This window comes from Dasypus novemcinctus, chromosome 15 (genome assembly GCF_030445035.2).
Source record: "Dasypus novemcinctus isolate mDasNov1 chromosome 15, mDasNov1.1.hap2, whole genome shotgun sequence".
NCBI classification, from domain to species: Eukaryota; Metazoa; Chordata; class Mammalia; order Cingulata; family Dasypodidae; genus Dasypus; species Dasypus novemcinctus.
In genome coordinates, this window is record NC_080687.1 from 19,894,651 (window position 1) to 19,907,018 (window position 12,368).

Here is a 12,368-nt window from a genome sequence, read left to right on the forward strand (position 1 = left end):
TCACTGTTATATTGAATCACCTAATACTTAGCACAGAGCTTTGCCAGAAAACATTGTAGAGATATATTTACTGATACCAATACACCAGAACTAGACTTGTCTTCACTTCACCCATTTACGAGGACCACTGCAAATACTGTGCTAAATTAAGACATCTCTGGACCACTTGAGCTTCACTGTCATGTCATTAATTTTAGAGACCCTCAATGCTAGGCAATATGAACTGTTATGACAGTTCTGAGGTTTCATTTCCATGAATTATGAATGCTACAGTTTTTTAAAGTGAAAGCAGCAGTGGAAAAAAAGATTCCTTGAGGTAGAAGAGAACTTAGTAACGGGCAGGTCTTGGAGAGCAGATAAATATAAAGTGGTTGAGTACCTGCTTCCCATGTACAAGTTCCCGGGTTCGATTCCAGTACCTCTTAAAAATAAAACAAAAAACATATACTTTATAATTCCTACACAGTGAGGTATGTGGATACTAATGGGTGAGGCTGGAGAACTAGACAGGGGCCAGATTGTAAAGGATTTTGTATAGGAAGCTAAGGAGCTTAGTATTACCCTTACAGACATGAGCCATAGGTGGTGTGGTAGGCAAAAATTCTAAGATGAGCCCCAAGATCCACACCCTTCCCCATATGTATAGTAATTCCCTCCCCTTGAGTGTGGGTGGGGCTGTGAATGGTAGATTATTTCCTTGATTAGGTCATACTATATAACACTCCAAATTAGCAGGGAAGAGTGGGGGATTCTACTACTGGCGCATAAGAAAGCAAATAGCCATGTTGTGAGAGGACGTGGCTGCATGGCAGAAACCTGAGGGTGGCATCAATGAGCTGAGTGACCTTTCAACTACAGCCAGAAAGAAAATAGGACCCCAGTCCCACTACCATAAGGAACTGGATTCTGCCAATACCTGAATGAACTTGGAAGATAATCCTGAGTCTCAGATGAGATCACAGCCCTGGCTGACAATCTAATTTTAGCCTTGGGAGCCCCTCAACAGAGAACCCCATAAGTTGAGCCTAGACCTCTGACCTATAGAACTTGAGGTAATAATAAATGTGTATTGTTCTTAGGCTCTAAATCTGTAGTAATTTTGTTAGATACAAAAAATTAATACTTACGGTTTTTAAAAAATAAAGGGCAGCAGAACTCAAACGTTAAGACATTTTTCAGAACTTTTCTTAAATAGTTCAGTCCAATCTAATAAAAGGAAATTGCTTCCCTTTAATTCCGATCAGCAAAGTAATTTAAATGGCAAACATTTCATTTGAAAACTGTTATACTAAGTCATATGAAACAAATTTAAGCCTTTTGTTGTATAAATAGAAGCAAGTTTTAGAAGTTGCTGTTTTAATATTAAGGATACTCATTAGTTCTTTACCCTATTTATGTTCAGTCTCAAAAAAGACTTTGGTAATGAATAGAAACTTCATGAGGGCACAAAAAGGATATTCTCTAAACTGAAGGATTTGTGCTTGGACATGATCTTCACAAACCTGACGTAGCTGTTTGTAGAGTGTTGGGGAAACTTTGTGAGAACAAAGATTTTCAACAGCCTAAAAACAAAAGAAACAAATTATTCAGCATGAAAAACAAAGTCTTTAAAAAAAATCTTTTTGTGTATAAAGCCACAATCATAATCAAAAGGCCAAAAAAGTAGACATATAATCTACAAATATATTATTACGTTAACATTTAGGGCAATTATTTTTGGAACACTGGAATCTGGTAACAGTTGGGTAAAACTGGCACATAATAATACTCAAACACATTTTCAATTGCATACCTGTAAGATCTAGAATCCCACGTAATTTGCCTGTACTATTTTTAAGCATTCTAAAAATTAAGTGCAATAGTCTTTAAACCTGGCTGTATACCATAACTACTAGGGGAACTTTAAAACATGCTTTATTCCCATGGCCGCATTTCAGATTTCCAGTTTACTAAATAGGATGTGGGGACCTGGACAAATGTGTATGTGTGTGCATTTCTTTCTTTTTAATTTATTGAATTATATCACTCATACATAAACATACACAAAAAACAAGTGTATAATAATAGTCGTGAGCCCACAAAACAAACACATACAACATTATACAGGACTCTCATAACTAACCCTACCACCAACAACTTGCATTGTTGTGAAACTTTTTAAAATAATGATTAAAGAACATTGTCAAAATATTACTACTAAACAAACTATTTTCCCCCCAACCAATCCTATTATCTTTATGTCATTTATACATGAACATACATAAACAATTAAGTGTACAGTAAAAGTTGTGGACTTACAAAGCAAACATGCATAACATCATAAGGGGTCCCATACATCAATCCTCCACCAACACCTTGCATTGTCGTGAGACATTTGTTACAAAATATGAAATACTGTCAAAATCTTACCACTAATCATAGTCCTTATCTTACGTTTGGTGTGTTTTTCCCCAACCCACCCTATTTTTATTTTTCAAATATATTTATGACAGAAGTTGTAAACTTATAAAACAATCATGCACATGTGCAGAATTCCCAAACACCACCCCTCCACCAACACACCACAATGTGGTGTGTCATTTGCTACAGATAAAAATAATATCATCTGATTGTTACCATGTCCATAGTGTATATTTGGCTCACATTTTCCATACTGCCTCAGTATCAACAGTATATCTTTTGCATAGATGCAAGAATATTATATTATTACTACTAACCACAGTTCATAGGTCACTCCAGATGTATTTTTCTCATGCTTCTCCACATTCCCAACTCCCTGCAGTGTGATATACATTTGCTCTAGCTAACAAAGGACACTCTTGCATCTGTGTCATTAACCATAATTCTCATCCACCTCTTGGATTACTGTGTTATCCAGTTCTTAGATTATTCTCTAGCGTTCTGTCATTCGGCATTTACGTAACTAGACTACCATTTTCAGTCACATCCCCATTTATAAAATAGCTGTTACTCACTGTGTGTTACCATCCACTCCATACATTTCCACACTTTTTTTTTTTTAAAGATTTTTCTCCCCTTTCCCCCACCCCCGTCCCGGTTGTCTGTTCTCTGTGTCTATTTGCTGCGTCGTCTTCTTTATCCACTTCTGCTGTTGTCAGGGGCACGGGAATCTGTGTTTCTTTTTGTTGCGCCGTCTTGTTGATGTCAGCTCTCCGTGAGGGTGGCGCCATTCTTAGGCAACCTCTACTTTCTTTTGTGCTGGACGGCTCTCGCTACGGGGCGCACTCCTTGCGCATGGGGCTCCCTTACGCAGGGGCCCCCCTTTGTGGCTCAGCACTCCTTGTGCACATCAGCACTGCGCATGGGCCAGCTCCACACGGGTCAAGGAGGCCTGGGGTTTGAACCGCGGACCTCCCATGTGGAAGACGGACGCCCTAACCACTGGGCCAAGTCCAACTCCCCATTTCCACACTTTCATAGTAAAGTTAATTAAAACTTCTACATACATTAAACATCAGTAGTCCACTCAGTTTCTCTCTTATCTCTTTTAATAATCCATCACCTACCACCAGGTCTTGAAGATATTTTCCAATAATTTCTTCTATAAGTTTCATGGGGCTTGCTTTTATTTTTAGGTTTTTGATGCATTTTGAGTTAATTTTTGGATAAGGTGTGAGGTAGGGGTCCTCTTTCCTTCTTTCAGCTATGGATATCTAATTCAGCACCATTTGTTGAATGGATTGTTCTGCCTGAGCTGTGGGAGTTTGACAGGCTAGTCAACAATCATTTGACCATACCTGTGAGGGTCTGTTTCTGAACCGTAAATTTGGTTCCATTGGTCTATTGTGTCTGTCTTTAGGCCAGTACCATGCTATTCTTACCACTATAGGTAGGTATTATGGAGATGAGGGTTTGAAGATGAGGGTTCACGTTTCCTTTTTATGATGTTTCTGGCTATTCAGGACGCCTTACCCTTCCAAATAAATTTAATGATCATGTTTTCAATTTTTTCTTTAATGCTGGTGGAATTAATATTCTTAACCTTTTTAGCCATCTCATTGAATTTATTAAGGAGATTTGTTTGAACATCTATGATTAGTTTACTCAACTCCTTTATGTCATCTAGAGGCTTATCTTGTTCCTTTAACTGGGCCATAGCTTCCCATCTCTTCATGTGGATTGTAATTTTTTGTTGGTGTCTTCGCATCTGGCTTACTAGAATATTTTTTCTGGGTACAGCTTTTCTCTTTAGTTTAGGGGTTCCTATCCTTTCTCCCTTGCTGGTTGTGCAGTAGGAGCCAAGCATGTAGTTGGTGATGTAAACTGTGGTGGATCAAGCTGCCCTCATTGTGCCAGGGACCAATGAAGCTTCTTCCAACTTTCTCCTTTGCCGGGGAAGGGACTAGTTACAGCTGTGTGGAATAATCCAAGTGCAGGCCTTGACTGTAGTTGCCCAGAGAGACTGATGGAGCTTCATATCCTTCTCCCCTGCCTGGGGCAGGGATGGAGCTGCAGGTGTGGGCAGCAATCTATGCAGTGTGGGTCCAAGATGACCGCAGTTGCCCTAGTAGACTTCTTATTTTCAGTCTATGCCAGCCAAAGTTACCTGCAGTCAACTGCAGTTACCTGTATAGGCTGGTGCAGGGCTGTTCAACCTCCTCAGCCTCCTCCCTGCTAGAGGCGGGGCTGAAGCCTAGGCTAGGGATGCAGGCTCATCTGCATGAAAGAAACTTGTTTCTGGGGACACTGAGAGGTTGTCAGCCTGGCTTCCCCGCAGGACAGGGAAAGAGTCAAAATGGTGGCTACTGGCCTCTTTCTGACTTGGACTGTTTTTCACCCCAGCTGTTCCCAGGGTTATCTTTAGCCAGCCAAGTCTACCAATCAGTAACCAAAATCAGCAGCTAACCGTCTCCTCCTCCCGTTTCTGGGAAATGGAGCTTCCAATTCCCATCACAGAATAGCTCTTGGGGCAGCTCGTGCCACCAGAGTAGGATAATCACCAGCCTCCGCAGCTTGGCCGGTAATTTCCCAGAGAGGTTGGCGCAGGTCCCCGCAGCTTCCTTCCTGCTGGAGGTGGCACTGGGGCCTAGGCTTGAGCTGCAATATGATCTGGATGGAAAGAAGTCGGTCCCCTCAGTACCAGGCTTTTCAGTCCACCCCCCTTCCCCTCATGCCAGGTGCAGGGTTAAGATGGTGGCTCCTAGCCTCTTTCTACTTGGACAGGCTCAAATTTTGGCTGTTCTCAGGATTATACTGTAGCCCACTGAATTTACTCATCAGTAGCTGAAGTTGGTGCCCAACCGTCTCTTCCTCCCCTGTTGTGGGGAAGTGGAGCTTTTGATTCCAGCCACGGAACAGCTCCCGAGGCGGCTTGTGCCTCCAGTGGAGGATGGGCACCGGCCTCCGTGGTGTGGAGCGCTCTACTTACAAATCTTCTCTGCAGATGGTCAGTCTCCTCCTTCCACTCTTTCAAAGACATTGCAGGATGCTCTTCTGGTCTCTTGGAGTCCCCAAACAGGTGCTTCAGCTAGCTCCAGAGAGCTTTGGGTGTTTGCTAAATACCCTATAGCAGGAGCTGACTCTAGGAGCGCCTTGCTCTGCCTCCATCTTGCTGGTTCTCCTGTGTGTGCATTTAAAAATTTCCCCTGATGATCATAATGTGAAATTAAGGTATGATATCACTGCTCTAGAATGAAGAGTATTTTTCCACTCAGTGGCCACCTCCAAAAATGTGGGAGAGCATTAGGAGTGTAAGTCCACTTCTCTTTACTCTAGTAAGTGCAATAATTTGGTCTATAATGAACTGAAGAAGAAAAAAAAAACCTGAATGCCCAGACAACATAAGCCAAGTTATATTGTTTTCTATTTATTAAATAGTTTTTTACATAATGTATGAAGAAGAGGTTTTTTCTTTGACAAACAGCAAGATAATCTTAGTGGTATATGTCCTTCGTAAAACACTTATTAGGACAGTTTTCTGAATGCTTTAATTCAGGAACCAGGAATCTAAGTCCTTAAAACATCCTTTTTCCAGTTGTGACATGTTATCATTGTTTAATTTCATAACCAACTCTTTATCCTTATGTTTTATGGGACCTATTCTTACTACTTACATGAAGCATATTAAGACTTTTGTTTGAAACTGAGAATCTGGGCATATTTCAAAACAATCGGCCAAAAGCTGGGATGGCACACAGGTTAGATGCAGGTGTCGATTTTTTTCTTGGAGTCTTTTGCTGAGTTACCATTTGCTTCTTCATGTTACAGCCAGCTCAGTACCTTAGGAGACTGAAAGTCTTTGTCCCTTCTGTTAATTCCTCATGGGCAGGGAAGCTGACAAACTTTTTTATATTTGTATTTGCAGCACATAATAGGATTCCCCTGCTCCTGATAAAGAATTTAACTAACCCAGTAATTGGAAGTGGAAAAACAGCATTTGAATTCTACCTGTATTAGGATAAAGATCTGTCCGTCGTTGTCCCCCGCACCCCATATAAGCTTAGTAAAATAGTAAGTCTTATTTGTTTGTATTTTTCTCCAATGTAGTTTCTCAGTGCATCACTACAATTTTTAATCACTGTATTTGATACTCTTTTGCTCACCAAGTTCTGGTTTTCTTAATTTGCTTTTGTCTTTCAGTCATCAGTGTTAGAATAGACAAGCATTTTAAAATGAAATAGTGGAGCATCTTATTAGGGGTCAGATAACTATCCCATCACCTCCCAGGGTGTATTCATTGCTACTTAAACAAAATATTTCCTCTGGACAAGGGTAATCATCCACGTGTGGAAACAAAAATATGAAATAAAAAATGGGTTGTACGTGTGGAGCTGGCCCATGCGCGGTGCTGATGCGCGCAAGGAGTGCTGTGCCACACAGGGGTGTCCCCCGCGTAGGGGATCCCCACGCACAAGGAGTGCGCCCCGTAAGAAGAGCCGTCCAGTGCAAAAGAAAGCGCAGCCTGCCCAGGAATTGTGCCACACACATGGAAAGCTGACACAACAAGATGACGCAACAACAAAAAAAGAAACACAGATTCCCATGCTGCTGATAACAGAAGCGGACAAAGAAGACGACGCAGCAAATAAGACACAGAACAGACAAGTGGGGCAGGGAAGGGGAGAGAAATAAATAAATAATCTTAAAAAAAAAAAAAGTGTTGTGGCATAAAAAGAAATATAAGTAATTTATTAAATTAAGACTGTACCTATTCTGGAAGATTATCTGTTTTGTGGAAAGATCCTTAGAGCTAAAGCGGAGATTAGACAGAAAAAGGAGAGGAAAACATCATGAATTTAAAAAATCAAAAAGGACAAAAGCATATGAACACTAAGAGTTATTTATGTAGAAAAAAGGGGAAAGAGTGACAGCCAAAAAAAAAGAAAAAGAAAAAGTAAAGAAAACCACAGAAAAGCAAAGCTAACAAAGTGCCATTAAACACAGCAACATGGCTGCGCTATTATAAAAGTAACATTGGGGATGGAGTATATGGAAAACCCCTATATTTTCGATGTAACATTTACGTAACCTAAAGTTTCTTTAAAAATAAAGAATGAAAATACCATTGGCTGTGTGTATAAGGCAAGTAAAATCCCAATCCATTTGGTTTAACTACAGACTATTTTTATTTTATGGTACACGTTAAAAGGCCAGCACAGTGTTCTTATTGTAGACAGAAGGAGTATGAGACTGATCAAATATTCTTCATCAGCCATAATCCCTTATTCAATAAACAATCGTGAAGATGAGGGTCATTGTTATCTCTGAACCTTTATTCAATGTAGATATATTTATTCCATGTAGGCATATTTAAACTGAAATCAAGTTACATTTGGAAAGAGATGCTATACTCATTTCCTCTCCATAAGAAATACATAAATAACAATGTAAAAATTAAATCAGGATGCTAAATCTGAATGAAAGGAAAAATGAGAGGGAAGTCTTCTAAAGATAAGACCTTTGGGAACAGAGGTGGCTCAAGCAATGGGGTGCCTCCCTCCCACATGGAGGACCTAGACTTGGTTCCTGGCGCCTCCTAAAAAGATGAGCACACAATGAGCAGACAGCAAGTATAAATAATAGGGGTAGAAATAATAAATAAATAAGACAAGAGCTTTAAGTAAAACCAGTGACAGTCTACTATCTGTATTTAAAAAATTACTAAGTGCACAATTGGCGTTCCAAATGTTAAAAGTAAACTAATACACATGATGAAATTTTATCAGTGGTAAAAGTCATTGAATTATGAAATCCTTCCTATCATGGATCGGATATTCTTTCCTCTGTTTTATGATTAACTTAAGCAGGGAATTCACTCTTGATTAATTTACGACTTGCTCAAAATTCTCCAAATTACATTTCTATTTGTCTACCATTTTCTGTTTCTCTTTTTCATCTTTTCTAATCATTTTTAGCAGTCCCATCAATACATTCAACCCATAACTTTAACATTCTCCTTTACTGAAAGTTATCAAAAATTTTGTAGAGACATTACCATGTGACTCAAGAAAAATATCATGGTTTTCCTTAGAACTCAAAGATCTCTCTGATTGGTTTGTTTTTGTGCACAAAATCAGTCTGAAATTAATACTTAGTCTTTCTTTAAAACCTTTCTGGAAAATGTAGTTTTCAATTTTCTGCTATTTTATTAAGCTGACAAGTAGGACTGAAATACACACAAGATGGACATAATGCACACTAGATAAGCTTTCACCAGCAATCAGTAAAGATATAAATGCAGGTCTTTTAAAACAAACAGAAAAAGGTCTAGCTTTCAGAATATTCTCTTGTTAGAGAGAGAAAATGACTGGGTGGGATGGGTGCACATGAAGATGTTTTCATTACCCTAACCTGAACATTCCTTTTTACCAAATAAAAACAGAGAAACAGAAAAATCACAGCCTGAAAGCAGACATATTGTAATTAATTTCTTCCAGATAGGCCTCCTGAAATACTTATATGGATTGGAAGAAGCCTTCTCAGGAAGATACAAGATCTCACTTTGGGAATACTGAGCACCAACAAAACATAAAATGTTTTCTCTTAAATCATCATGAAAGCTTTCTTAGAAAAAAAACAAAAACAGACAAAAAACCTTACAAACTCCGTTGAGAATTGGTACTTTCACATAAGATTCTTTCACAAAGCATATACTACATTACCTCAGTAAAAATTTAGACTTGATGTTAAAACAGGTAATCAAATGTACTATCTGACTACTTTAGCAGTGATCAGGATAAAGAGAGAGGTCAATAACTTACTTTGTTATTTTTATTCTATTTGCTCCCAAAAGATTTGAGGCAGCTTATTCTTTAATTATGTATTTAGATTCATTAGTACTGCCTATAAATGGGTCACAAATTTATTTATATGAGAAGAGAGTAACTGCATATGATGGTCAATTTATTCCCAAATATAACTTTGTGGAGTAGGGTTTCCTGAGATGTTCTCTGGAAATGTGTGTCATCACTGAGGAATCCAGTGACTGTAATCTTTAAGATTACAAATATGCACACAGATACCCTAGAACATTTGGAAACATTGTTTAAAACAACACTAATCTATAGTTAACATTTTACGACGTAAGTCACTGGGTAAAAGAAGGTATGACAAAGTAATTCTATTTTAAGGGAAAAAAATGATGGACTAATACAGAATAGCTAAATCTCCAGGGAAAAAGGACTAAGAGACATAAAGAATAAATTAAGTCCTAGTTATAGGACACAAATATAATACTTTATTAAAATAAAAACCCATGAGAAGAGTGGATGTGGCTCAAGCAGTTGGGCACTGATCTCCCACATGGGAGAGCCTTGTAAAGACAAGGAGCAGACAACAAGTAGACATAATGAGCAGGCACAGCAAGCGGACAATGAGTAGAAGACAATAAGCAGACAGATGAGGAAGCCATTTTGGGGTAGGGGGAACCTATGAGAATTCAAGTATTTGGTGTATTTCTGTGTCTGGTCAAGATGAAGTAAAGGGACTAGATTTATCCTTCTGCCTAAAATAATCAGAAACAGACAAAATACATGAAACAGTGTTCATGGCATTAGAAAACAATGAAAGATAGTGATCTCTGAGAGATGAGAATAAACAATTTCTATGACTGCTGGGCTTGCTCCACTGAGTTTCCAGGCTGCTCAGTCTGTGGAGACCAAGATGGCTGGAATTTATAAGACAAAGGCCCAGAGAGGAGAGATGTAGACAGAACCCTGAGATGTGCATAGGCCCCCATGAGTATTCAACAGAGTACAGACCAGTGCATTTATGGGAGGAAACTATCCAATGCCAGGAAAAGAACCTTCCAAAAGTTTTCAGACAATAGTATCTTCCCACGAGCCAGACTGGAAAATCTCACAATCCACAGGGAACTGGGTATTCAGGAAGGTTTTGCCTCAGGTGTGGGAAATCATTAGCCCCAGACAAATCATTAATATAGGCCTACCTAATAAATCTTAAAACCAAAACTCAAAAGGATCAAACTGTTTCCAAATAATTTGACCAAGTCTAGAACAAAGCTCAACAATACTTATTGGAATACAAAATACTTAGCATACAAGACAAAATTCACATCTGGCATCCAATCTAAGATTTATCAGACATGCAAAGAAGATTGTGTCCTGTAAGATAGCTGCCCTGTGCCAAAAAAGCGCAGTCCACCCAGGAGTGGCCAGGCACACATGGAGAGCTGATGCAGCAAGATGATGCAACAAAAAGACACGCAGTTTCCCAGTCCCACCGAGGATGCAAGCGAAAACAGAGCACACAGTGAATGGATATAGAGAGCAGACAATGGGGGGGAAGGGGAGAGAAATAAATAAATCTTAAAAAAAAAAAAAAATCCATGGAACTGTACAACACAGGGAACCTCAAAATAAATCATGGACTACAGTTAATTGTATAATTATAAAAATGTTCTCTCATCAACTGTAACAAATGTACCACACTAATGCAAGGTGTTAGTAATAGGGCAGCATATGGGAACTCTGTATTTCACACGATTTTTCTGTATATATACAACTTCTCAATTAATAAGAAAAAAAAAAAAAAAAGCTTTCTAGAAGGAACCAAGCCCCCCAAAAAGGTTGACTAGAGACACAGCAAATATAGAAAAGATTCAGATTAAACACCTAGAGAGAAAAATACTTTGTGAGATGAAAATTACACCAGATGATGTTATTGGCATGTTAGACACTGGAGACTAGAGAACTTGGAGAAATAGATAACCTGAACAGCCAGAATTATACTAAAAAAAAAATAATTCATAGTTTAAAACATTCCCATTAAGAAAGCCATTATGGTCGCAATTCTACCAAATATTCAAGGAAGAAATAATACCAATTCTATGTGAATGCTTCTAGAAACTAAGAGGTGGGAATACTCTCGAACTTATTTTATGTAGCCAGCATTACTCTGATACTAAAATAAGAATAATACAAGAAAAGAAAATTACTGGTCAACATCCTTCATGGTCATAGATACAAAAACGAACAAAATTTTAGCAAACTGAATGCAATTATATATATGTAAAAAATAAGACCGCATGATTTATTCCAGGAATGCAAGACTGGCAAAAAATCAATGCAATAGAAACAAAACCATATGATCATCTCAATGGATGTAGAAAAAGCAACTGACAAAACTTAACATCTATTTCTGTTAAAAAAACCCTCAATTAAGAGTAGAAGGAAACTTCCTGAAATCAATAAAAAACAAAAACAAATAAATCTGCAGCTAACGTAATACTTTATAATGAAAGTCTGAATGCTTTCCCTACTAAGATTAGAAACTAGATGATGATGCCTGCTTTCACTTCTATTCAACACTGTACTAGAGATTGTAGATAGTTGCAATAAGTCAAGGGGAAATAAAAGATGTCTAGACTGAAAAGGAGAAATAATATCTTTATTCACAAATGATCTATGCAGAACATCTATTGTACTCTATAAAAAAGCTATTAGAGGCAGCAGACTTGGTCCAGTGGTTAGGGCGTCCGTCTACCACACGGGAGGCCCGTGGTTCAAACCCTGGACCTCCTCGACCCCTGTGGAGCTGGCCCATGCACAGTGTTGATGCACGCAAGGAGTGCCGTGCCACCCAGGGGTGTCCCCTGCGTAGGGGAGCCGGACGTGCAAGGAGTGCGCTCATGAGGAGAGCTGCCCAGTGCAAAAGAGAGTGCAGCCATGCCCAGGAATGGCACTGCCCACACTTCTCGTGCCGCTGACTATAACAGAAGCGGACAAAGAAACAAGATGCAGCAAAATAGACAAAGAGAACAGACAACCGGGGAAGGGGGGAAATAAATAAATAAATCTTAAAAAAAAAAAAAAAAGCTATTAGAAATGAGTTTAGCAAGATAGAAGATCAATATACAAAAATCAATTGTATTTCTATATACTAGCAAG

General features: G+C 38.8%; 1 protein-coding gene across 2 annotated transcripts in view; it reads right to left on the reverse strand.

Moving 5' to 3' along the window:
- CUL4A (cullin 4A) overlaps positions 1 to 12,368 on the reverse strand; it is a 73,570-nt gene that overhangs the window by 58,268 nt on the left and 2,934 nt on the right. Inside the window, exon 3 of one of the 2 annotated variants that reach the window (XM_058276384.2) lies at positions 1,468 to 1,562. In XM_058276384.2, the coding sequence (XP_058132367.1) occupies positions 1,468 to 1,562 (95 nt within the window). Of the gene's footprint in view, positions 1 to 1,372; positions 1,392 to 1,467; positions 1,563 to 12,368 lie in introns of those variants that run through there. The other variant, XM_058276383.2, reaches the window with a different exon arrangement.